At 42.1% G+C, this 24,319-nt stretch overlaps 1 protein-coding gene across 1 annotated transcript in view; it reads left to right on the top strand.

Moving 5' to 3' along the window:
- Nucleotides 1-24,319, top strand: part of PDGFRB (platelet derived growth factor receptor beta) — a 152,824-nt gene that overhangs the window by 89,999 nt on the left and 38,506 nt on the right. Inside the window, exons 10-17 of the mRNA XM_061617357.1 lie at nucleotides 7,707-7,912; nucleotides 11,824-11,918; nucleotides 12,768-12,900; nucleotides 17,466-17,570; nucleotides 18,382-18,492; nucleotides 19,746-19,899; nucleotides 21,764-21,930; nucleotides 22,203-22,312. Coding sequence (XP_061473341.1) covers nucleotides 7,707-7,912; nucleotides 11,824-11,918; nucleotides 12,768-12,900; nucleotides 17,466-17,570; nucleotides 18,382-18,492; nucleotides 19,746-19,899; nucleotides 21,764-21,930; nucleotides 22,203-22,312 — 1,081 coding nt within the window. The remainder of the gene's footprint in view (nucleotides 1-7,706; nucleotides 7,913-11,823; nucleotides 11,919-12,767; nucleotides 12,901-17,465; nucleotides 17,571-18,381; nucleotides 18,493-19,745; nucleotides 19,900-21,763; nucleotides 21,931-22,202; nucleotides 22,313-24,319) is intronic.

Below are 24,319 nucleotides of genomic sequence, written 5' to 3'. Positions count from 1 at the left end.
TGCCTTGGGTGCCGAAGGCCGTGCCGAGCATCGGTCTGCCGTCAGTGGTGAGAGCACTGAGGAAGGCGGACGAGCTCGGGGCATTGCGTGCAGAGGTCTCAGAGAGCCTGAGACCAACGGTGGTGAGAGCACCGTGGAAGGAGACCGGGCTCGGGGCGTAGAGGAGACCGCGTGGAGTGGCATTGGAGGAGCAGGACGGCCGGGGTGCGGAAAACAATGTGGGAGCCTGAGTGAATGCCCAGGGACGGTAGAGCAACCCGTTGGTGGTGAGAGCACTGACGAGGTTGGTTCAGTTCGGGGCGCGCCCCGGCGCAGCCCGGCACGGAGTAACGACAGTGAGAGAACATCGCACGGAGTGATTGAATGTGAAGGGCCGTGGGAAACATCCTGCCCAGCAGTGGTGAGAGCACCGCAGGAGGAGGCCAGGTTGTTGATGGCGGCGGCAGCGGCGGACGGTAGGAGAACACTGCGGAGGGTGAGAATGCCGCGAGGAACAGTCAGAGTGTGGGTGTGACTTGGAGCAGCGGGAGAACGCTGTGGAGAATGATTAGAGACTGAATGTGATTGCTTTCTCTCTACCCCCCCCCTCTTTTCTTGGGATACGGTTTACATTGGGGGCGGCAAATATAACCTCGCTTTATAACACTTACTGGTTGGAAGTTTTTATTACTTAATTGGGGGGAGTGATTGGCCGCCATTTTATAAGTGGTTGATTTTGTTTTTGTTTTTTTGTGTGTGTTTTTTTGTTTTGTCTTGACGTGAGTGTGTGTGTGAGTGTCTGTGTTTTCTGTGTTTTATTATGTGCCTGGGAGAGAGGACTTTGCACCGAGTGGGGGGACTTGCGGGGGCCCCAATCAGCGTAGCGATGGGTAGCGGGAGGTATGGTGATGGGAGAAGGACATGCCAGGTAAGGGGAACTCAGCCCAGACAATTAGTGGCTGTGCCCTGTTCTGGTCCTTTTCACACCCACAGGGTTGCTGGATGTCCTCTCAGCCAGCTCTCAGATCTCCAAGTGCTGCTTTTAAATGCCAGATCGGTACATAATAAAACCTCCCTTGCCCATGATTTAATTGTGGAGGAGGGGGCTGGTCTGGCATGTATAACCGAGACATGGTTGGGCGAGCAGGGAGGAGTTGCTTTCTCCCAGCTCTGCCCACCTGGGTATATGGTTCAGCACTATGGTAGATCCGAGGGCTGGGGAGGTGGGGTTGCTATGGTCTATAGGAGTTCTCTCTCTCTCATCAAGCACCCTGTCCATGTGACTACTGGTCTGGAGTGTCTCCACCTTGTCTTGGGCCATAGGGACAGACTGGGAATTCTGTTGATGTACCGTCCACCCTGCTGCCCAACAGCCTCCCTAGCTGAGCTGACAGAACTGGTCTCGGAGGCACTGTTGAGATCCCCTAGACTATTGGTACTGGGGGATCTCAATATCCATGCCGAGACTACTTTATCAGGGGCGGCTCAGGACTTCATGGCCTCCATGACAACCATGGGGCTGTCCCAATTTGTTATTAGCCCAACACATGTGTCGGGACATACTCTTGATCTGATTTTTGCCACTGGACATGGAGAGGGTGATCTGGAGCTGGGGAATTTTTCATCTATTCCTTTGTCATGGACAGATCACCGCTTGTTGAAGTTTAGACTCGCAGCGGCCTTTCCCCTCTGCAAGGGTGGGGGACCCATTAAGTTGGTCCGCCCCCAGAGACTGATGAATCCTGAGGGTTTTCAAAAGGCTCTGGGGATTTTTCCGGCTGAGAAGACTGGAGCTCCTGTCGAGGCCCTGGTTGAACTGTGGAACACGGAAATGACCCGGGCCGTTGACACGATCGCTCCTGCGCGCCCCCTCCTATGTAGAGCTCATACAGCTCCGTGGTATACCCCGGAGCTGAGAGTGATGAAACAAAAGAGGAGGAGGCTTGAGTGCAGATGGAGACGAACTCCTGGCGAATACAATCTTGCACTGGTGAGGGCCTGTACTAAGCAGTACTCAGAAGCGGTGAGAGCAGCAAAGAAGCAATATTTTGCTGCTACTATCAAGTCATCTCTCTGCCGCCCAGCAGAGCTTTTTAAAGTTGTCTGAGGGCTATTACATTCTGGCCCTCGGGACATTATAGAGTCATCGGAAGCTCGCTGAGTTTGCCAGGCACTTTCAGGACAAGATTTTATGTATCTGCCAGGACTTAGACTCCAATATTATAGCAGCTGAACCTAATGAGGTATCCAGAACACAGTCTTGTACTCATTTATTGGATGAGTTTCAATTGGTGCAGCTTGAGGAAGTCGACAAGGTGCTTGGACTGGTGCGTGCGACCACTTCTGCTCTGGATCCTTGCCCCTCTTGGCTAGTAAAAGCTAGCAGAGATGGAACAGCCGGCTGGGCCAGGGAAGTGATAAATGCCTCTTTACGAGAGGGAGTGGTCCCCAGCTGCCTGAAAGAGGCGGCTGTTAGACCACTTCTAAAGAAGTCTTCCTTGGACCCAGAAAACCTAAATAACTATAGGCCGGTAGCGAATGTTCCATTCCTGGGCAAGGTCTTAGAGTGGGTGGTTGCTAACCAGCTCCAGACACTCTTGGATGAAACCGATTATCTAGATCCATTTCAATCCGGTTTCAGGCCCGGTTTTGGTACTGAGACAGCCTTGGTCGCCCTGTATGATGACCTGTGTTGGGAGAGGGATGGGGGGAGTGTAACCCTGTTGATTCTCCTTGATCTCTCAGCTGCTTTTGATACCATCGACCATGGTATCCTTCTGGAGCGACTTATCGAGTTGGGAGTGGGAGGTACTGCTTGGCAGTGGCTCTGCTCCTACTTGGTAGGTCGGCTCCAGAAGGTAGTGCTTGGGGAGCATTGCTCGACACCCTGGGTTCTCCAGTATGGGGTCCTGCAGGGGTCAGTTCTGTCCCCCATGATCTTTAATATCTATATGAAACCGCTGGGGGCGGTCATCAGGAGTTTTGGAGTGCGTAGTCATCAGTATGCTGATGACACGCAGCTCTACTCCTTTTCATCTTCTTCAGGTGAGGCTGTCAATGTACTGAACTGTTGCCTGGCCGCAATAATGGACTGGATGAGAGCTAATAAATTGAAGCTCAATCCAGACAAGACTGAGATGCTGTTAGTGAACGGTTTCTCTGATCAGATGGTGGATATTCAACCTGTTCTGGATGGGGTTACACTCCCCCTGAAGGAGCAGGTTCGTAGTCTGGGAGTTCTTCTAGATCCTTCATTGTCACTTGAGGCTCAGGTAGCCTCGGTGGCACGAAGTGCGTTCTATCAACTTCGGTTGGTAGCTCAGCTACGTCCCTATCTGGACAGCGACGACCTTGCTTCAGTTATCCATGCTCTGGTAACCTCAAGATTGGACTACTGCAATGCGCTTTACGTGGGGCTACCTTTGAAGATGGTTTGGAAACTGCAGCTCATGCAAAACGCTGCGGCCCGATTGTTGACTAGGACCAAACGATCCGAACATATAACACCTGTTCTGGCCCGTTTGCACTGGCTGCCTATATGTTTCCGGGCCATATTCAAAGTGTTGGTTTTGACCTATAAAGCCTTACACGGCACGGGCCCGCAATACCTGATGGAACGCCTCTCCCGATATGAAACTACCCGTACACAGCGTGCAACATCGAAGGCCCTCCTCCGGGTACTGACTCATAAAGAGGCCCGGAGGATGATGACAAGATCTAGGGCCTTCTCAGTGGTGGCCCCTGAACTACGGAATAGTCTGCCTGACGAGGTGCGCCTGGTGCCAACTTTGCTCTCTTTTCGGCGCCAGGTTAAAACGTACCTCTTTTCCCAGGCATTTTAATATTTTAATATTCTTAGTATATTTATTACATCTTAGTATACTAGAACAATTATGTAATATGTTTTTAGTCTTTGGAATTTTGTTATGTGTGTGGCATTGATATGTGATTTTATTATATTGTATTTTAAATTTATGCTGTTCACCGCCCAGAGAGCCGTTGGCTGTGGGCGGTATAGAAATTGAATAAAATAAATAAATAAATAATAATGATCTGATATTAAGAAAGACCCAATCTGTGATTCCTGTAAAGTAGTTTGTAAAGTGTCAGTTATGAGGAGGTACTCTATTCTGTAGTAACGTTTATATCTAAAGGAGTAAAAAGAGTAGTCCCTGTCCATTTTATGTAAAGATCTCCAAGCATCCACTAAGTTGAATTTAGATAGGATATCTTGAAAGTTAGTTTTGTTGGTAGACTGAGTAGGTATAGCTGAAGCGGAGTTTACTGATTTGTCCCATATTGGATCAGGAGCCCAGTTTAAATCTCCCCCCACTATCAATTCACCTTCTGCAAATTCAGATAATTTTGATAAGGAAGAGGTAAGGAAATGCAATTGTTTTTTGTTGGGTGCATATAGGGATGCTAAAGTCAACTTTTGATTTCCTAGTTGTCCTTTAACAAATATTAGACGACCTTCTGTGTCTTTATAGGTCTGTATGTGTTTAAAAGGGAGAGACCGTGCTATCAGTATAGCTACTCCTCTGCTTTTGGATGAACCATGAGAGGAATATTGCTCTTTATAATAGTTATGGGGTAAGAGTTGTGAAATCTCTTTGCTATGGTGTGTTTCTTGGAGAAAAATTATGTGTGGCTTATCTTTTAAAATAAAATTGGAAATTCTTCTTCTTTTGACTGGGTTGCCCAAACCTTTAGCATTCAGAGTGTAAATTTTTACATTACCTTCCATAATCAGATTAAGGATGATATGAGGGATGCATCAATCCCCAGCTTCGGCCCACATAACTTATGTCCCATAGTATCAGCAAATTCAGTTTGCCAGATATGTGCCAGAGAGAAACAATAACAACTGTTAACATCATACAAAATACAACCATTGAACCCACTTTTGGTAGAGTCCCTATTTCTTGGTGGGACTCTGTAACACCTCTTTAAGAGTGTGTTATCCTATGCAGGTAAAACCGTTATAAAATAAAAAACCACTAGTTAACATTATTTCCCCCCCCCCGTTCCCACCATTTATAATTTGACTTGTTTTATTTATTTATTTATTTATTTTTATTTTTCCCCTCCCCTTACTTCTTCCCCTTTTTATAATTGTTGTATATTTAATATTGTTAAATAACATATATATTTTACAACAGAATGTCTTAAGCCCTAACATGGCTAAATTGAAAAACCAGGTCGCATTTAAAAGAAAAGGTGACCTGTAATAATGAAATTTGCTTAAGTGAGGTGTTAAACATGACACAAACCGTGTTATATTAGACCTGTGAATTTGGTTATGAATTTCATTTTCCTCTCTGAGTGAAAGAGTTGGATTGTAAAGGACATGGAGTGCAGAGTGGTTCTGTTTGTTTGTTGAGTCTGAGGCGTTTTTTCTTGGAGAAGACTGTATTCCATTTTTCAGAATCTTGGAAATCTAGCTGTTCCTCTTCTTTATCCAGTTCTTCAGTGTCCCAAGGAATTTCTAAGTTTAATAGGCGAAGGATGTGGCATGTTTCTTTTTTTGTGGTAGCTGTGTGTAATATGCCATCTGCTTCAACGAAGAGACGAAAAGGAAAACCCCAACGATATTTGATTTTAGCAGTTTGCAGTTTTTCTGTTGCTGGCCTCAGTTCTCGTCTTTTCCTCAGAGTTTCCAGACTCAGGTCTTGGAGAACCATGATTTCTTTATTGTCGTATCTCAAGCCTCCTTTGTCTCTAATGGCTCTCATACATCCGCCTTTTAATTGAAAATGAGTAAAAGCCACTATGATATCTCGTGGCATTGCAGTACTTTTAGGTTTGGGTGCTAAGCTACGGTGAGCACGCTTCAAATCTAGTGCGGTGACAGGGACTTCAGGGAGTGCTTTGGACCACCATGTTGTAAGAAATGTAATCATGTCTCCCTGTTCCTTTTCTTCGGGGACCCCACGAAAACGTACATTCCAACGTCTTGCTCTGTTCTCCTGTTCATCCAATTTTGTGTTTAATTCTCTATTAGTTTTTAAAAGTAGTTGGACTTTGTCAGAGGTTTTAACACTTAATTCCATGGCTTCATTAGCTGTCGTTTCAATAGCCAGGGTTTTTTGTGCTAAATTATCCAGTGTATCCTTTGTGGATTCAAAGGCTTTTTACCATTCAGCTATTAATAGGGTATGCATGCTCTGAACTCGAGTCATTACTGTTTCCAACAGGTTTTCTATGTTAACAGATGCCATTTCCCCTTGCCCTGCTTTTCCGTTTTCACCGCCATTTTGGGCCTTTGTTAGGTGCAATTTTTTAAAACACTAAATTAAGATAGTAAAAGGCCTTAAAGCTTAGCAAATTGTGCTCACAAACGTGCTACAGGGCTTCATTTAACAGGGGTCGAAGAAAGAAACAAGGAGTGTTACCACAAAGTCATTGTAGTTGCTGTTAAGCGCTTGGCGGGAATCAGAGCAGTCGTTCTAAGCTGCAGCCAGGTTTCACGCGCCCCCTGGTAGTCCGATACCTCACTCTTTATTCTGTTTTGGCCACAATTCTGACAGCACTCACCACCTGAGTTCATTATTAGAAGGAGAAATAGCTTCCAATGATTTTGGTTTCCCTGTAGTCACCCTCAGAATTTTATCCTGTGACTGCAGCATCAACAATACCCTCACAATATGGAATTAGTTAAATGATTCTGATTTTGTTTTTCTTTGACTTTTTCCTAATAACCTACCTCTTTTCACAGCCAGCTGCCCCCTCCTCTCCCAGGAACATATTCAGTAACAGGTACATTAGGAAGCAGCTTTCAGGGAAACAAATGTAATTCATAACCCATTATTTATTGATAGATATCTGAAGGGCCAAACTAAACCTTATGTAATCACATGTTATCAGTGCTTGTGTTGGGGAGGGGAGAAGGGGCTGATCAGAGTAATGGGGCACAGGGCAGATTTTTTTTAATCCTTTCCCTTCACATAGGAAGAGGGCTTATGCCAAATCAGTCTACCTGAATAGTTTCTGCACTGACGGGCAGGGGCTTCAGGCAAGAGTCTCCCCTGCCCCTACCTGGAGATGGCAGGAATTGAACCAAAGACCTTCTGCATGTAAAGCAGATGCTGTGCCACTCAGCTATGGCCCTTCTGATATCACAGTCCTGATTATTATCTCCTCCCACCGTCCCACCCCTGCTATTTGCTACTGAGTATGTACGTTTACTCCAATTTGGGTAGATTTTTCAGTTGCATACAGCATCACAGTCTGTGCCTGAGAGAAACTATTAAAACTTGACTGGGTCACTCCAAACACATTTTGAACTTGAATTAAAGATAAACCTAAATAAAAATGCTTTTTAAGATATATATCCTGCCTGCCTTCCATCATGCAACTTAAGGTGGAGTACATGGAGTTTCAAGGTGGTTTCCCATCCAGGCACTGACCAGACCCAGACCAGGTTTGTTTAAACAGGTGGTTGCATCATGTGCTTTCAGGCCATGTTCTGTGTTGTATTGATTGCCCCCAACTGTAAGACAACATTACTTACACACACTGTACACACTTACCCATCTTGTACTCATGTACACATCCTGTACACACTTACTTGTGTATAACCCTTACTTAATTCAATGGGACTTACTTTTGAGTAAGGAGGCATAGGATTGGGCTACAGCAGTACATATGATGCACAAATGAATCAAACATCTGAAGATACTTCTTCAACTGGGTTGTCCTCCATTGGCTGATGCCTTCAACAACAGGTGTGATAAGGAAGCCACCAGAATCCTGGGGAATGCCTCTGAAGAGATGGATCTGGAAACAAACTCTACTTACCGAGATGACATGAAGATTTATATTGTGACAAGCAAGCTGCGCCTCCACAGAGTAGATGAACCGGTCTTTATCAGTTGTGCTACGCAAAACCTCTTGGGCACAGATTATCAGAACATCACCCTGGTCCCACACAGTGAGTTCCACAGCATGTCTTATATTTTGTGTGTGTGTGTGAGCAGCAATGTTTCTTTCAGTACTGGGATTGTAAAAGCACAGCCCCACAGTATGTCCCATCTAATACCTCTATAATTATGTTTAGAGGCACATTCAGAGAAAACAAAAAGGCAGAGTTCCAAGAGCAGATAACATTAAATAGATAGAGAAGACTTGAGCAGAGTGGAATTAATGTGGTAAATGCATAGCACAGCTTCTCCTACAGGTCCAGTACCTCTCAGTTGGATCATAATCAGTATCAGACCCCAAGCTTTCTATTAAGGTTGCCATCACCTTTCTCTTTGATTGCAGTTACCCTCTGTGCGCCCAAAACCATAACAAATTTGAGAAAAGCAAAGGGGACAAGAATGTTCAATATTTTAAAAAGTTTCTTGTTTCTTCTTTCCACTATTCACTCATAGGAAGCTGCCGTATATGAAGTAAGACTAATGGTCAATTTAGTTCAGTATTGTCTATTCACACACTGAGCGCATCTCTCTAGGTTTCAGATAAGAGTCTTTCCCAGCCTTGCCTGGAAATGCCAGGGATTGAACCTGGGATCTTTTGCATGTACTCTGCCATTGAGCTACAGTCCTTCCCAAACTAGGCCAGGCAGTAAAGCAATCAGCAGCATGTAGCAGGGTTGTATTATGTTGCTGAATCCTTTCCTGTTCTCTATGACTCTTTTTCTCTTGCTTCTTTGTTTCACAAAACTCTGAAGGAGACCTAGAATGTGAACTGAGCTATGAGTTTGAATGTATGGGGAAAGTGTTGTGTGATGTACCCAAATCCCTCCATCCCTTTTTAATGTCCAATGATAATATATTACATAACTGCAGAGGCTGACCAGAACTAGCAGAGATGTCAGCCTGCATTGAGAAATTGGGAATTGGACATATGATGGTGGATCAGTCAATCAAACTGCTGAAATACAATCAGTATTGGCATTCTACTGACTCTTGAAGACACAACAATGTTTGTTTAGACAAGCATTCCCATGACTTGAACCTCCTGTTCTAGTTCTTTTAGCTGTTTTAATTGTTATGTTGGTTTAATGGGCTTGTTTATTGTACATTTTAATTGTTTTAAAAGTTTACTTTAATATTTTGATGGAATTGTTTTATTGTTTTTTAATTATGTGTGGCTATATTCTTTATAATTGGTTTTATACCTGTAAACAGCTTAGAAGCCATTTTGGCAAGTAAGCTGTATATTAAAATAATAATAATGATAATAATGAAAAACAATATGACTGCTCTACCGCACACCCATTTTCAGCCTGCATATACTCAACCCACATTTCAATTTTCCATCAGAGACATATGAATTGGCCTTGATAGGACCCACCCCTTTCAGCCATACATGGAGAGAAGGAAACAGGATCATGAGTGTTCAACCTCCATATGGTTCATTTTAAGGATGAAAAAGAGGTCTGCACATACACCTGCACATGCAGAGGAAAAAGCAGGAGGACCACTAAGGACTTGGAGAAGCCCTATACATGTACAGTTGTGTGTGTCAGAGGTGGTCTTACTCAGACCTTTTTATGAATGTATGGAGGTCAGGCACATGCAATCCCATTACACCTCCCTTCCATGAGCAGAGCAGGACCCCGCAGAATATGGCAGATATCTTAGGTGGCTTCCCATTAGGCAGATCGTGTTTGGCTGGAGTTGCAGGAGTTATCCAAGAAGACAATTTGCTCTGACAAGTCATATGCAGGCATTTGCCTGTACACACAATCTTTAGAAGCAGGGATGTGCACTTAAGGCCCACCCTCAATGTCCCTGAATGCCTCAGCAATACCTGCTCAGTCTTCAACCTTCCTGTGTTGAGTGGGTAAGGCTTACAGGGTTTTATAATTCATTTTCATTTGACTGTGAGAACCTGATAAAGCAGGGTCCTCAATTGTGCAGAGGTTGTACTTACATTCAGGTGAACACGAGTTAAAAACAACAACCACAGACCATTCCCACTCAACACAGGAAGGTCAAGTATAGGGATGTTGGGGGCAGAGCTTGAGTACATGCTCTTGCATCCATTCCTGGTTTTAAATATCACATGTTCAGGTGAATGCCTGAACATGCCTACTGTCTAGAGCAGCCTTTCCCAACCAGTGTGCCTCCAGATGTTGTTGGACCACAACTCCCATCAGCCTCAGACAGCATTGCCAATGGGAGGCTGATGGGAGTTGTGGTCCAACAACATCTGGAGGCACACTGGTTGGGAAAGGCTGGTCTAGAGCTTAACTGACGCCTTTTATTCCTCTTGCTGCAGACTGTCCCTCTAAGACTCCACCCCTTTCCTGATATGTGGAGAGTTCTAAAAGGATAGTCCTCTGGCCTGAAGCCTAGCTGTCAATCAGCTCTCATGGTAGGAACATATTACTGGCTTACAATGTAGTCATCCCTATTCTTTGGTAACACACAACATTACCCACAGTTACCCACAATCCACTGGTTTATTCTTTAATACTGTGTTTTGATGCAGTATAAACAACAGCAACTTCACTCTGACATTAAAACTGTTGGAGTGACAAATCCCAGGTGTATACAGTAGAAATGTATACATGTCTGACATCACTGGGGTCTGTGTGTGTATTGCAGAGACCATTTCCCACCCACTCACCCACTGCAATCCTACCCATATCTACTCGGAAGTAAGCCACCTTGAATTCATTGGGGTTTACTCCATGGTAAGTGGGTTAGGATTGCAAGTGTCATTCATTTTAAAACAAGAGGTGACCAGGGGTGGGGGTGGAGATCTGTGCACATCTCTGTCCATACAAGAAGGGAGGTGTCACTCTGTATAAATAAAGTGCCAACACCAGGACAAATAAGAAGATTATTTCCAAGGAGTTGGGGTAGGCAGAGGACTGGGGGAAACTGGGTACAGACACTGGGCAGAAGGAGACACTGGGATTTGCACAACTGAATTGAAACACAGTGAAAAAATAGCCTTGCTGTGTTTTAAGCCTGTAATGTATACCCTCTGTCAGCTCCTGCCTTGCACACTGCCTGTACTGGTGAGCAGGCCCTGGTGAGTATGTGGCCCATGGTGTAAAGAGTGCCAGTTCATCAGGGAAATCTGGCTCAGGGGGTGCTGCCTCTCCCTGGCTGAAGGGACTCCTGGCTGACAGATTCCAAAGACATTCACACCATAAATTTAAAGTATGCTTATACCACTTTAACTTTTATGGCTTTCCCCAAAGAATCCCAGGAACTTAGGGTTGCCAGGCTCAGGGCCTGAGAATGATTCTGTATCTTTAAGAGAAGAGAAAATTCAGCCAAGTGCAGGTTTTCTTGCAACACGGTAATGGGAAAAACCACAAGGTGAAATTCTCCCTTCCCCCTGCACAACTTTTAAAGATACAAAACATCTCTTGGTTGCCAGGCCCAGCCTCCAAGAGGTCTTCTGTATCTTTAAAAGTTGTGCAGGGGGAAGGGAGAATTCCACCTTGTGGTTTTTCTCATTACAATGTTGCAAGAAAACCTGCACTTGGCTGAATTTTCTCTTCTCTTAAAGATACAGAATCATTCTCAGGCTCTCAGCCTGGCAACCCTATTCACCACTTGTGTGAAATCAGGGATTTGCTTGAGTGCAGAGAGAGAGTGTGTGAAAGAGGTGATGGACAAGGCCTTCTCAACCATGTCCTTTTTTGCTAATTGTTTCTGATTTTAATACTAGATGGGCACCTGGTAGTGTTTGTGCATTTTTGTTTTATAAATGAATTATGATGACAACAGCTACTAATTATTATCATATTGTAAGCCTTTCTGGCTGAAATAATGGGTTTAAAATCTAAATCTAAATAAATAAAATGTGTTTGAGTATTCTCCAGGCATCAGTTAACAGAAGACCTAATGTTTCTATATACACTTAATGTTTCAGATTTGCCCTTTAAAGTGATCATCATCTCGGTCATTCTGGCCTTGCTGGTGCTCATGTTTCTTTTCCTGGTGATCCTTGTTGCCTTGTGGCGAAAGGTAAGTGTGCTTTTGACTCTTGTGGCTCAGTAAAGAATCTATAGAAAGACTGGTAGTGATATGACTTCCCTATACTTAAGCCTGTCTACATGGAATGACTTTGACAATTGCTTGGCTGAGCAACTATGAAGCTTTAACTCTTCAACTACAGGAAGTTAGAATGGAAACCACAGGGATTCAGAGGTAATAGCTGATAGGCTGAAGTTCAGTTACCACTATGAACTGTCAGTAGGCCAAGTTTTAGACAAAGACATGTAGAATAAGTGTGCAATACAAATCAAGAATTATTCATAGACAATCCACTAATGCAGAAAAGATCCCAGGTCTGTGAGAGTTTCTTACTAACCAGAGCTAGTAGGATACACACTAATATCTTTTCCACATTCTAAAATAATTTTTCCCCATTGTGATTTGTCATCTTTTGAAAAACAAAAACTAACCATTTAGCAAAAACAGGAGGTGTTATCAAATGAATTAACATTTTAATGTTTTTGAAAAGTACTTCATTTTGATAGTATGATAAGTAGCAATGGAAGTGTAACTGCTTTCAAACTGCTGTTCCATGGTGGGCGGGGAAATAAGCTACAGACCATAATTCAGAACTGCTGGGATCTCTTAAGACCCATGGATTTCAGTTCTGCAGGGATTTGTGTCCATACTGTAATCTCAATGTTGATCAGCCCTCCTGGGGGGAGCAGTGCCATCTTTTGGAAAGAGAACTTGATACATGGAGATCAAGGATAAGTGTGGATGCATCTAACAATGTGGGCACCTTCTTACTTGCCAAATCTCCTGGAATTCTTACATAGCACAGCCGTTTTTCTAACATCTTCCTTTACCTTTGTCCAGAAGCCCCGCTATGAAATCCGCTGGAAGGTGATTGAGTCAGTCAGCTCCGATGGACACGAATATATCTATGTGGACCCGATGCAGCTTCCTTATGACTCGAGCTGGGAGGTTCCTAGAGACAAGCTTGTGCTAGGTGAGGGGAAGAACAGGCCAAGGGAGAGTTCCAGTGCTTAAATGGTTAGTGCCACTAAGCATGAGAAAGGGCAGTTCTATTCTAGGACTACTACTACTTAATGTGTGGCCACGTCTTGCTTGTAGCTACTATTCCTTCTTCCAACACAGTGCTACGGGAGAATGGGAAAGAATTATTGTAGTCTTTAGTAGAGGCATCTTCTTCACTCTTCTCCATTAGGATGCTGGAGGACAGTAGACAGGAAAAGCTGGATTTATCACTTCAAGCTCCTACAGCAGATTTCAATAGCTGTGGCATCAACAAGCTCCAGGTAGTCAGTGCACCACCAGGGGGAACCAAAAGGCTGTAACATATTGTAGTACTAGCCCAGCATAATCATTAATGCACAAGTTGCATCTGACTTAGAAGGAGCAATATGGAGAAGCCACAAAACTAGAAGGGCATAGATAAGGAAGAAAAATGGAAATGGACTGCCTTCAAGTCGATTCCGATTTATGGCAACCCTATGAATAGGGTTTTCATGGTAAGCGGTATTCAGAGGTGGTTTACCATTGCCTTCCTCTGAGGCTGAGAGGCAGTGACTGGCCCAAGGTCACCCAGTGAGCTTCATGGCTGTGTGGGGATTTGAACCTTGGTCACTCTGACCACTACGCTACACTGGCTGTCAGATAAGGAAGAGGTGGGATTAATTTGGGGGGGTTATGAAGGCCCCCATCATGCAGGGAATAACAGGCAGATAGTGCCAAACTCTAGTGGATAAAATGTGAGCCACAAATACACTAATGGGAATAGTGAGGCCAATTATACTGAGGCCACTAGGTGCATATTCTTATAATTAGTGGATTTGTACATGTTGAACCTGCCTTGTGAATGAAGCAATTGATAAGAGACATAACTTTTGAATGGATCTTTGCATTTAACACACACTTCTTAAAACTGCAAATAGTAGCTGCTAAAGAGCGGTGGGTGATAATTATTTGGGATCACAACAAGTGGAGAAATAGAAAGTTTAACCCTGCTATTTGCATAGGAGGAAATCCCCTCCCATTAGTCCCGGTGAGTAGTGTCCCCCCAGTGCAGCTTCAAGGAGATGATTTTTATCTGTACTACAGCAGGTGATGAAAAGGTTAAAGTCCCACCATCTACTTGCTGAGATATCAATAATTACCACCCACCCCAGCAGCATTTAAAATGTGCATGTTAAATCCAAAGATGCATCATGTCTGGTTTGGTCCTAAACTGTGCATCAAGAAGGTTTTAATCTTACCTCTTATTAATAGATGGACATAGGCCATCTTAACCTCATCCCCACATCTGCAAAATTAATGCTGGCATAACCTTTGAAACAATAGAGAACTATATGAACGCCAAGCAACATCTATCTGTCTATATCACTTGATTGTAAAAAACCTCTAAGCAGTTTACAAATATGTTCAGAGGAATGTTACAAACAAATCAGTTGAACAGCAGCATATTAAGGCACACTGTGGCAGTGTGGACACATGGTGGCCCATTTGGACTCATTTTGGCCCAATTAAAAGATGAGTTGAACACATACAAATACATGGAGATAGGAGAGAATCAGTGTTGACTTCACCACATCAAAAATTGCCATGAAAAAAATATTTAAAATATTTCTGTACCACTCTTCGTCCAAATGACACCAGAGCGGTTCACAATTTCCAAGCCTACAATAAAAATTCACATATTAAAATATTGAAACCACAATACAGTTCAAATCACTGAAACCAATATAGTATACCTAAGCTAGGAATTAACAGCTAGCAAACGCATGGGTGAATAGATGGACCTTACATAGGCACTGAAAAGTCAGCCTGTTCCAGACGGCAGGGAATTCTATAAGCTATATGCCACCATGGAGGAGGCCATCCCCAAGGAATGCCACATAATGAGCTTTTGTAGGCTGAAGCACAACTAAGATCGTCCTCTGAAGATCTCAGTATATGGGCAGGTCTATATGGGAGCCAGACTTTCCTTCAGATATCCAAGCCCTAAGTTGTATAGGGCTTTAAATGTCAGCAAAAACACCTTAAATTTGGCTTGGTAGTAAATTGGCAGCCAGTGCAGACCATTCATTCACTATTTAATATCCCACCCTTCCTCCCAGAAGAAGCCCAGAGTGGCTTCAAAATTGGTGAAATATAATCATGGTAGGCCGGCCCACTCAGGAATCTAGCCGCTATATTCTGTACCAGTTGCAGCTTCTGATCCAGCTTTAAGGGCAGCCTCACATAGGGCACATTAACCCACTTTTGAGGTTGCCAATATATGGGTCACAGCCATAATAAATTTAATAAATAAATAAAATAATAAATAAAATAGCTGGTGCACCAGCTGAAGCTCTTAAAAGGCACTCCTCACTTTCGAAGTCACTTGTGCCTCCAGTGGCAGAGATGGATCCAGGAGCATCCCCAGACTATGTATCTGCTTCTTCAGAGGAAGTACAAGTCCATCCAAAATAGCCAGCCGGCCTGATTCCTGGAACCAACCCTGTAGGTAGCAGCAGAACCATTGTAACAGAGTGCCTCTCACAATCCACAGACTCTATTCAACAGGATACCCTGAAGAGCGGTATCAAAGCCACCAAAAGAGCTAGAAGGAGCAAGAGGGTCACACTTCTAATAAAGGTTATCTATCAGGGCAATCAAGACCAATTTGGTTCAAAAATCAGGCCTGAACTCAGACAGGGTTGAATTCAACATGGCGCTAAGGAGAACATTTCATCAGTGCAAGGAGAAATGCTTGCATGATTAAATGTTCTCCCCTTCTCATCTTTCTGCATGCTATCAGAATCTGTTCTGGGGTTTCCCCCCAACCCTCTGGAGTAGATATGGGGACGGTGTGAGGCACATACAAGGGTAGGAGCAGGGATGGCTGGTGCCCAAGGGGTGGAAAGCAGAGAGCCCAACAGTAGATGAAGCCACTGTGCCAATGACAGGCAGAATTAACTAATTCTACCTTTGTCCTCATCCTTCTCCCTACTAAATTCTACACAAGCAACACTGAGACTAAGGGCTTATCCACATGGGAGCATAATTTTGTTCTAAAGACTCTGTTTTTACCTATGTTTTCTGTTTGCACAGTCTACAGTAAGGGATCAATGCCAGCTGCAAACATGGTATTTTCTAGTCACACTTGAGGGGAAGCATCAATCACACAGTTTCCTAAAGACCCCACCCTCTAATTTACATTCCCACACCCTCTCCTTACCTGGCAACCAAGCATGCTCAGTTTGTTCTACCAGTAAGTTTGATTTTTTAAAAAAACAACAACAACAACCCGGAAGTGTGATTATTTGTATTTTAACTGGTACAATACAGATGAAGTCTTTGTTTGAGCAGTGTTATGCTTCTGTGCACAAGTTAAGGGGGAAAAGAAAATAAAGACACCGTTTGCAGCAATATAAAAGAAGCTTACAGAACAGGAGAGAGAAGCGGAGTTTCTCTTCATCCCACAGGAAATGAAGTGAAAGAAGGGAGGAGGAGGGAGTGGGCATGGAGAGGGGAACGATTGACACACCTACCTAAAAGCATCGAAGTGCAGTGTCTGCAACCCCTAGAGATACGGAGTGAAGATGTTTTTTCTTTCCCTTTTTGGATTATCAGCAGATTGGGTTAGTATGGATTTACACGGGGGAAACTGCTTGATAGCTTTTGTTTGCCAGTAACGTCATGTGAACCATGCAAATAGCACCAGACACACAGTAAATGACGATGTGAGGTGAGGTAAATCACCATGTGAGGAGGAGGAAGCTGACAGCGAGTGCCACCCCTGCACTGGATGTAAGCAAGAAGGCAAGCAGGTTAGGTAGGGGCTGGTTGAGAGCAGACTGAGGTGGGTGGGGCAGTGTCCCATTTGCCCAAATGGACCATCATCCACTGGGTAGGAGAGGGGGAGGAAAGCCCCGCTGCACTAGTGCTAATCCTTGTGCTCACGCAAATACCACCCTGAATCTGTTTCCTCTAAGAGTGATTGTCTGCAGCTGAACAGCCACCACCCTCTTGAGCACCTTCCCCCAAAAGGGAATGTTTGTGACAAAAAAGGGGGATATTTGTTACATACCCCTGGGCTCTCAGAGCAGACTTTTTAAGGAGCCTTTTAAAGGCTTTTTAACTGGCAGCATTCCTGAATAATGCACATCGTTATAAAGAGTATAGTTATTTATATAAATAAATATACATTTGTGCACCAACCAATTAACGTTGAAGAGATGTAAAGAGAAACTGAGCAGCTAAGAATGAGCTACTGTGGAATTTGCCATTTGCTTCCCACCTAGTGGTCATATGGAGAATGCATTCAGTGTTGTTTAGAAGAAAGCATGACTAGCACAGCAGCCTTAATTGTCATGCAGAAACCAGCTCTTGCCCAGACATCATAGCTCCCAACTTTAGTAATTCCCCAATGGAATAACTCATGCTATCTAATCGTTCAAGTAAAGACCTGAACATTTTCCATGCAGCTATTCTGTGGGCTCCTCCCATAAGTGGTAATAGTTTTCTTATGATGTTCTTGATGGAAAATATATATTCATCTTTCTGCTACAGGACGCACATTGGGCTCCGGAGCCTTTGGGCGTGTGGTGGAAGCAATAGCCCATAGTCTGAGCCACTCACAGTCCACCATGAGGGTTGCTGTAAAAATGCTGAAGTGTGAGTTTGGAATCTTCTCTCATACAGTCAAGTGTTTGTGTTGCTTTCCCACATCCCCTATCTTTCTAATAATGTTTTTGGTGTGCTACAATATGTTTTAGACACTCAGTGCTCTTTTGCCTGTTTGTTCAGTGTTTATTGGCCTTGATCACGTGGCATATATAAAAGATGCCCATTAAGCAACCTGTTTTCACAAAGGAAAAATGCAAGGTCAGCCATAGTAACCTTTAGTCAGCTGACTTTGATGTGGTAGGCACAATGTAACCCTCCACAATGTGGAACACTGCCACATGGAAATGTATTTTAGTAATGGCCACTGGCCAGGTGAGGTAAGTGATCATACTATATATATATTGTATTTTATGTATTTTAATTTATTTTAATGTTTTTGTGATTTTGCTGTTTACAATTTTATTATGTACATGTTTGATTTTATTTTTGTAAGCTGCCCTGAGTGCCCTAATATAGGGTAGAAGGGCGGGATGGAAATATTTTAAACAAATAAATAAATATTGCAATCTATACCCAATTAACTGGGAACAATCTCCTTGGAACCCAATAGGATCTACTTCTGAGTAGTCACATGTAGGATTGTGCTGTCAGCCCTTAAGTGTAGAATCCAGAGGAGGTTTGTCCACATCTGTGTTGTCAGCATTCTGTTTCTTCTCACTGGTCTCTTACTGATAGTCTCTCTTTGTCTTTCTGAAGTTAACATTTCTCTGAAGATAGGTGTGTCTAGATCACTCTTTTCCTCTTGTGTTTTTTTTAAATCTTATTCTGCATTTTAACATTTGATCCATCCATCCTACAGCTACTGCCAGAAGCAGTGAGAAGCAGGCCCTTATGTCAGAACTGAAGATCATGAGTCACCTTGGGCCTCATCTGAACATTGTCAACTTGCTTGGCGCCTGCACCAAAGGAGGTACCAGCTTTATTCCACCCCCTTCACCTTGACTGTATTCCTGTGTTCTTGCCTCTCTCCTCCCCTTCCTGCGCATCAAAACTTTTAATGTTGCATTTTGGCAGGAAGAGGGAGAGTCAGGAGACTTTTATGCTTTGCTGTTCCATCAGTTAATATACCGTTCTTTTTCTTTCATGTGGTTGTTTCCTGATGGGGGGGGGGCTGCCAATTCCCTTGTCACTATCCAAATCTTCATGCTATGTAACTGAGAAAAGGTTCATTCACTCTCTTTCCACCTTCTAGATTATACACCAGAATGATAGGCCCACTTTTGTGTACTTTTATTTTTAATGATTCCATTATTTTCAGAACCACATTTTCCTTTTTTTCCTATAGAGACTGTTCTCACAACAGGACAAATTAGATATTAGGGGAGGGGCAGAGGTTAGTTTTGGAAGCAAAATAGTTATTTTGATACAATGCCTAGTCCGCTGTTGTTTTATTACTGCATTATCACATTTTCTCCATTCTTGATGGGAAATAACATACCTTCTACAACTGGCAGTAGATGCTTGCATGACTTTCTTTATGACAGTCCCAGAATCTCTCCTGTAGCCCCTTTTCTGTCCCTTTCCTGTCCTCATATGTATTTAAAATATTTTAAATCACATGACACTTTTGAAAATAATTAGCTGTTTGTCCTGACTGACTGCTTGTGAACATTGATTAGTGCTATTGGGGTGGTGTATGTACTATGCTCTCCACAGCAGTTTGTACAATTTTACTTTTTTCTGTCCTAGAATATATGGCATAGAAATGGCATGGCATCCGTATTCTAAAATGGCACAGTTAAATCAGGTCTTAATAATGAGAGTTGAAGACACCTCTGATAAGTGTGCTGATATTCTTAAATGCTTATGTGATAAAATAAGATGACAAAGCAAGCAATGTTGTTTTTAACACTTATAAAGAAATACCTTACATAAGTGCACATGCATGCACACACACCTAGTTTTCAGATTCAGGTGGTAAAATCTCTGTCTGGCTGCACCACTGCAGGTGGGGATTCACATAACAGTATACCCCTCCTGACATGCTGGTTTTCAGTGCACAGGGATTGTTATTGTTTGAGGGACATTCAGTCAGGTGAGCCATACACTTGTAGTCTGAAGTGGCTTACCACTTCTATGAGGCTGTCGTTATTCTATGATTGAGTCATATGAAAGGAAACATTCTCAGACCTCACTGACTAGATCTGATCTTCTTCTCTACAGGCCCTATCTACATCATAACCGAGTACTGTCGCTATGGAGACCTGGTAGACTATCTGCACAGGAACAAGCACACCTTCCTGCATTGCAGCATTGATAAAGCCAAGCAGGAAGCAGAGGTGTATGGGAATGCCCCCAGTGAGGACAGGGTGCAGAGGTGCCTGTTAGCTGACACTCTTCTCTTGCTTCAGGGCATGCTGCTATTATTCGATCACTATCTACATACAGGGTCATGGCCTTTCTGGTACACTGAAACCTGGGGATTATATTCTCTTTGTAAACAAGGTTTAACAATGGCAAATTCAGCACAGAACTGGCTTTTCCTTATGTGTGTTGCTGTGCTTATGTAATTTTAGTCCTACATATCTAAGGCTGACTCTGGTGCAATCGGTATCAAGGGAGTCAATATCTAGATTCAGTACTACTTTGTCTAACGTATTTGTTTTGGTCAAAGAGAATTTACATAAGCATTTCCTCCTATCATGGAGTGATATCTGTAATCTCCCCAAGGTAAGAGCCATCTGGAACTCATGTCCACATAACAAAGCCACATATACATTCACCCCACATATGAATTTCATTACATCTTAACTAACTGCATTTAGATTATCATTAATTACAGCAGATATAAGATTAAAAGCAAACTGTTGATTCCATTCTGGATGTGCCTAAATAGTGCAAGGAATATTTTAGCAGAACAATGCAGATAGTTGAAGCAATACATTCAAGCTAAGAGCCAGTGTGGCGTAGTAGTTAGAGTGTTGGACTACGACCTGGGAGACCAAGGTTCAAATCCCCACACAGCCATGAAGCTCACTGGGAGACCTTGGGCCAGTCACTGCCTCTCAGCCTCAGAGGGAGGCAATGGTAAACCCCCTCTGAATACCACTTACCATGAAAACCCTATTCATAGGGTCGCCATAAGTCGGGATCGACTTGAAGGCAGTCCATTTCCATTTTCCCATGTACTATACTAAAAGGCAACAAAACAAAATAAATAAGCAAAAATGCTCACTGGTCTTGCTAGTCAAGAAAACTTCAGGAAAATTATTTCCTGACTCCAAATATGGTGACCAAATGAACTCTCAGGATGAAGCTATACTCCATCCACTGAGCATCTTTTTTCACTTATATTTTATATGCAAATTGGATTTGATGGACTAATTTAGCACCATATTTACAGGGAAAATTTGACATATCACTATACTTCATGAATGTATCTCCTTTTTAATATGTGAGCCTCCAGATATATACATTCTCTTACTAGCGATTTGTTCTTGAAGAGACAACTAATATGCTTTCAAGTTACAATCAGTCTGAAAGACTAGAAGCAAAACTTTCAGATAGCATCTATCATCCATTTAGATATCTGATAATATAGCAATAATATCATCCTATAACAACTCATTCAGGTATTATATAATTCTTAATAAGTAGTATTAATTTCCTTTCAGACAATGTTAACATTGTGGCCTATTTACTTTATTTCATCACCTCATCATAGCTTATTTCCATCTCCATCAAATTGCACAGCAGCAGCTGGATATAAATTATTTTTTGCGTTGCTTGGAGTAGTTTTGAATGGAATCTTTCTATGGAAATTTGAAAATGCAGGGCTAAATGTTCATGTTTAAGTGCAGGTATACACATACCATTGCATGTACCTAAACTGCTGAAATATTCAAGATGTTCATATACACCAGATGTTTGTTTATGTAAATCTGATGTGTGGCTGTTTTGACACTACACAGACCATTGTATGTGTGTATAAAATAAATAACTATACATATGCTGGGATCGGCACACCTGGTTCAAGCAGGTGCTTATATGTAACTGTGTAGCCCTAGATATCACATGCTACTTTCTTTTGCCAAAAGACTAATTTGTATTTTCCTTTTCTTTGTCTCTGATTCTGCTTGTCTTTCTAGTTCCTGTCTTTTTTATCTGAAGCCACTCTTTAACATATCCCTATCCTGATGGGACAAACTTATGGTCTGAGTAAATGTTCTCTTTCTTTACAGCCATGCTTCATTATCTGTGGAAAGTGATGGAGGCTACATGGATATGAGTAAGGATGAGTCATTGGATTATGTGCCCATGTCAGGCATGAAGGGTGAAATCAAGTATGTGGACATTGATTCCTCCAATTATGGTACTACCTATGAACTGGGCAGCTATTCACCATCAGGTAAGAGAAGTCATAGAGGAAGGCAACATGCATGGATATCCTGCTGTCATACCAATTTGAAATGGTTTCATTGCCTTAAAAGCCAATACATAGAATTGAAGGTTTTGTTCATGTCATTCTTTAATGTGGTTTCATTGTCAGGAGAAACAAGCCTCTGATCTTTCTTCCTGAGCCCTTTTGCTCATATGCTTTAAGCAAGGCCTTTATTGTGTGGGTGTGGGTGTTGTTAGATGAGTGTGATGTCTGATTGAATCTCTTCTCTTTGTTCTCAGCTTCTGAAAAGGTGACATTGATAAATGAGTCTCCTCTCCTCAGCTACACAGATCTTGTTGGAATTAGCTTTCAGGTTGCCAATGGAATGGAGTTCCTAGCTTCCAAAAATGCAAGTATTTTTCTACATTCAGAATTATGTAATTAAATCTAGGGATGTCTGGCTTCAAAGGAGGAAAAGTTGTTTTATGCGTTTGTGGAAAATAAAAGACACGGAAATGGGTAGAGGGGCTTAGATCAGTAAATTTCCTTATAAGCAGGGGCAGCACCTTTGTGTCATGTGGTATTAGACACCTTTACACACTACTGCTTGCTTGTTCGTGAGAGCAGGCAATATTTACCTAATCACATGAGGGTATACATCAGAGCTATGACATTTAATGAAGCTAGACTGCATGTCCTTGTATTACAATAAGTTTGTTATTCATTCATTCAGGTAATTTTATGTCCCACTTCACATTTTAGCAAAATCTCTAAGAGGTTTACAAATATAATGAAATATTACAAATGAAAATCAAAAGTTCACATATATAAAAAAATTCTAAAAATCCATCTGTGAAAGAAATGGACTGTTCTGTATTATATAGAAATATAGAAATTATATCCCACCAGAAATATAGAAATTATAGAAATATAGAAAATATAGAAATTATATCCCACCTCCAGAAGGAGCCCAGGGAGGCAAATAAGACACTAAAAACAACTTTAAAACAGCTTAAAAACAAAACATCTGTAAAACATCTTTTAAAATAAATTTTTAAAACATCTTTTAAAAAATCTTAAAATTCAAACACAAATGCAGACTGGGATAAGGTCTCTATGTAAAAGGCTTGTTGAAAGAGGAAAGTTTTCAATAGGCACTGAAAAGACAACAGAGATGGTGCCTGTCTAATATTTAAGGGAGGTGAATTCCAAAGGGTAGGTACCACAACATTAAAGGTCCGTTTCCTATGTTGTGCAGAAAGGACCTCCTGATGAGATGGTATCTGCAGGAGGCCCTCACCTACAGAGCATAGTGATTGACTGGGTATATAAGGAGAAGGAATGGACGAGAATTTTGACTGTTTGCATTTCAAGCCAAATCTGTCAAATTCATACTTTCTGAAACAATATGAGAACCAAAATTACAGCCATCCTTCTAAATTCATACTTATTCGAATTTTGCAGTAGAATTTGCCAACCGACCAATGTTTACAAAAATGCATATATTAAGGGAAGGTATGCATAAAAATGAGGATATGAGTGAAAATCACATGCAAGAATGCATTATATGATGGGAAATGGCTTGCAAAAATATTTACATTAGTAAAAACTGCCTACAATAATGTGTTTATTAGGAGAAATTCACACAACAATGCTGGAGAATTTTCATGAGGATTTTTTTAAAAAAATTGCGTATTGCTGCAGAAAGGTTGAGAACTAAATTTAAGATTGGAGAAATTAGAAACTGAGTAAATCAAAACTGACAGATCTTTCCATCCCTAATAAGATAATATTTCACGTATCCTGGTCCCAAGCTGTATAGGGCTTTATACACCAAAACCAGCTAATGGACAGCCAGTGCAATTCTTTAAATCTTGCATGATTTAGGGATTATTTATTTATTTATTTAAACATTTTATATCCCACTTTTCATCATGTGGGTCTCAAAGTAGCTTTCAAGGATAATAACATGCAATATACAAAATTTAAAACCTAAAAAAATTGTTGTTGTTGTTATGTGCCGTCAAGTCGATTACGACTTATGGCGACCCTATGAATCAGCAACCTCCAACAGCATCTGTCATGAACCACCCTGCTCAGCTCATGTAAGTTCAGGTCTGTGGCTTCCTTTATGGAATCAATCCATCTCTTGTTTGGCCGTCCTCTTTTTCTACTCCCTGCTGTTTTTCCCAGCATTATTGTCTTTTCTAGTGAATCAGGTCTTCTTCTGATGTGTCCAAAGTATGATAACCTCAGTTTCATCATTTTAGCTTCTTGTGACAGTTCTGGTTTAATTTGTTCTAACACCCAATTATTTGTCTTTTTCGCAGTCCATGGTATCCGTAACGCTCTCCTCCAGCACCACATTTCAAAGGAGTTGATTTTTCTCTTATCTGCCTTTTTCACTGTCCAACTT

Source organism: Rhineura floridana, chromosome 3 (genome assembly GCF_030035675.1).
Source record: "Rhineura floridana isolate rRhiFlo1 chromosome 3, rRhiFlo1.hap2, whole genome shotgun sequence".
NCBI classification, from domain to species: Eukaryota; Metazoa; Chordata; class Lepidosauria; order Squamata; family Rhineuridae; genus Rhineura; species Rhineura floridana.
Note: the sequence above shows the minus strand (reverse complement) of the source record. Positions and strands in the feature narration are given on the sequence as shown.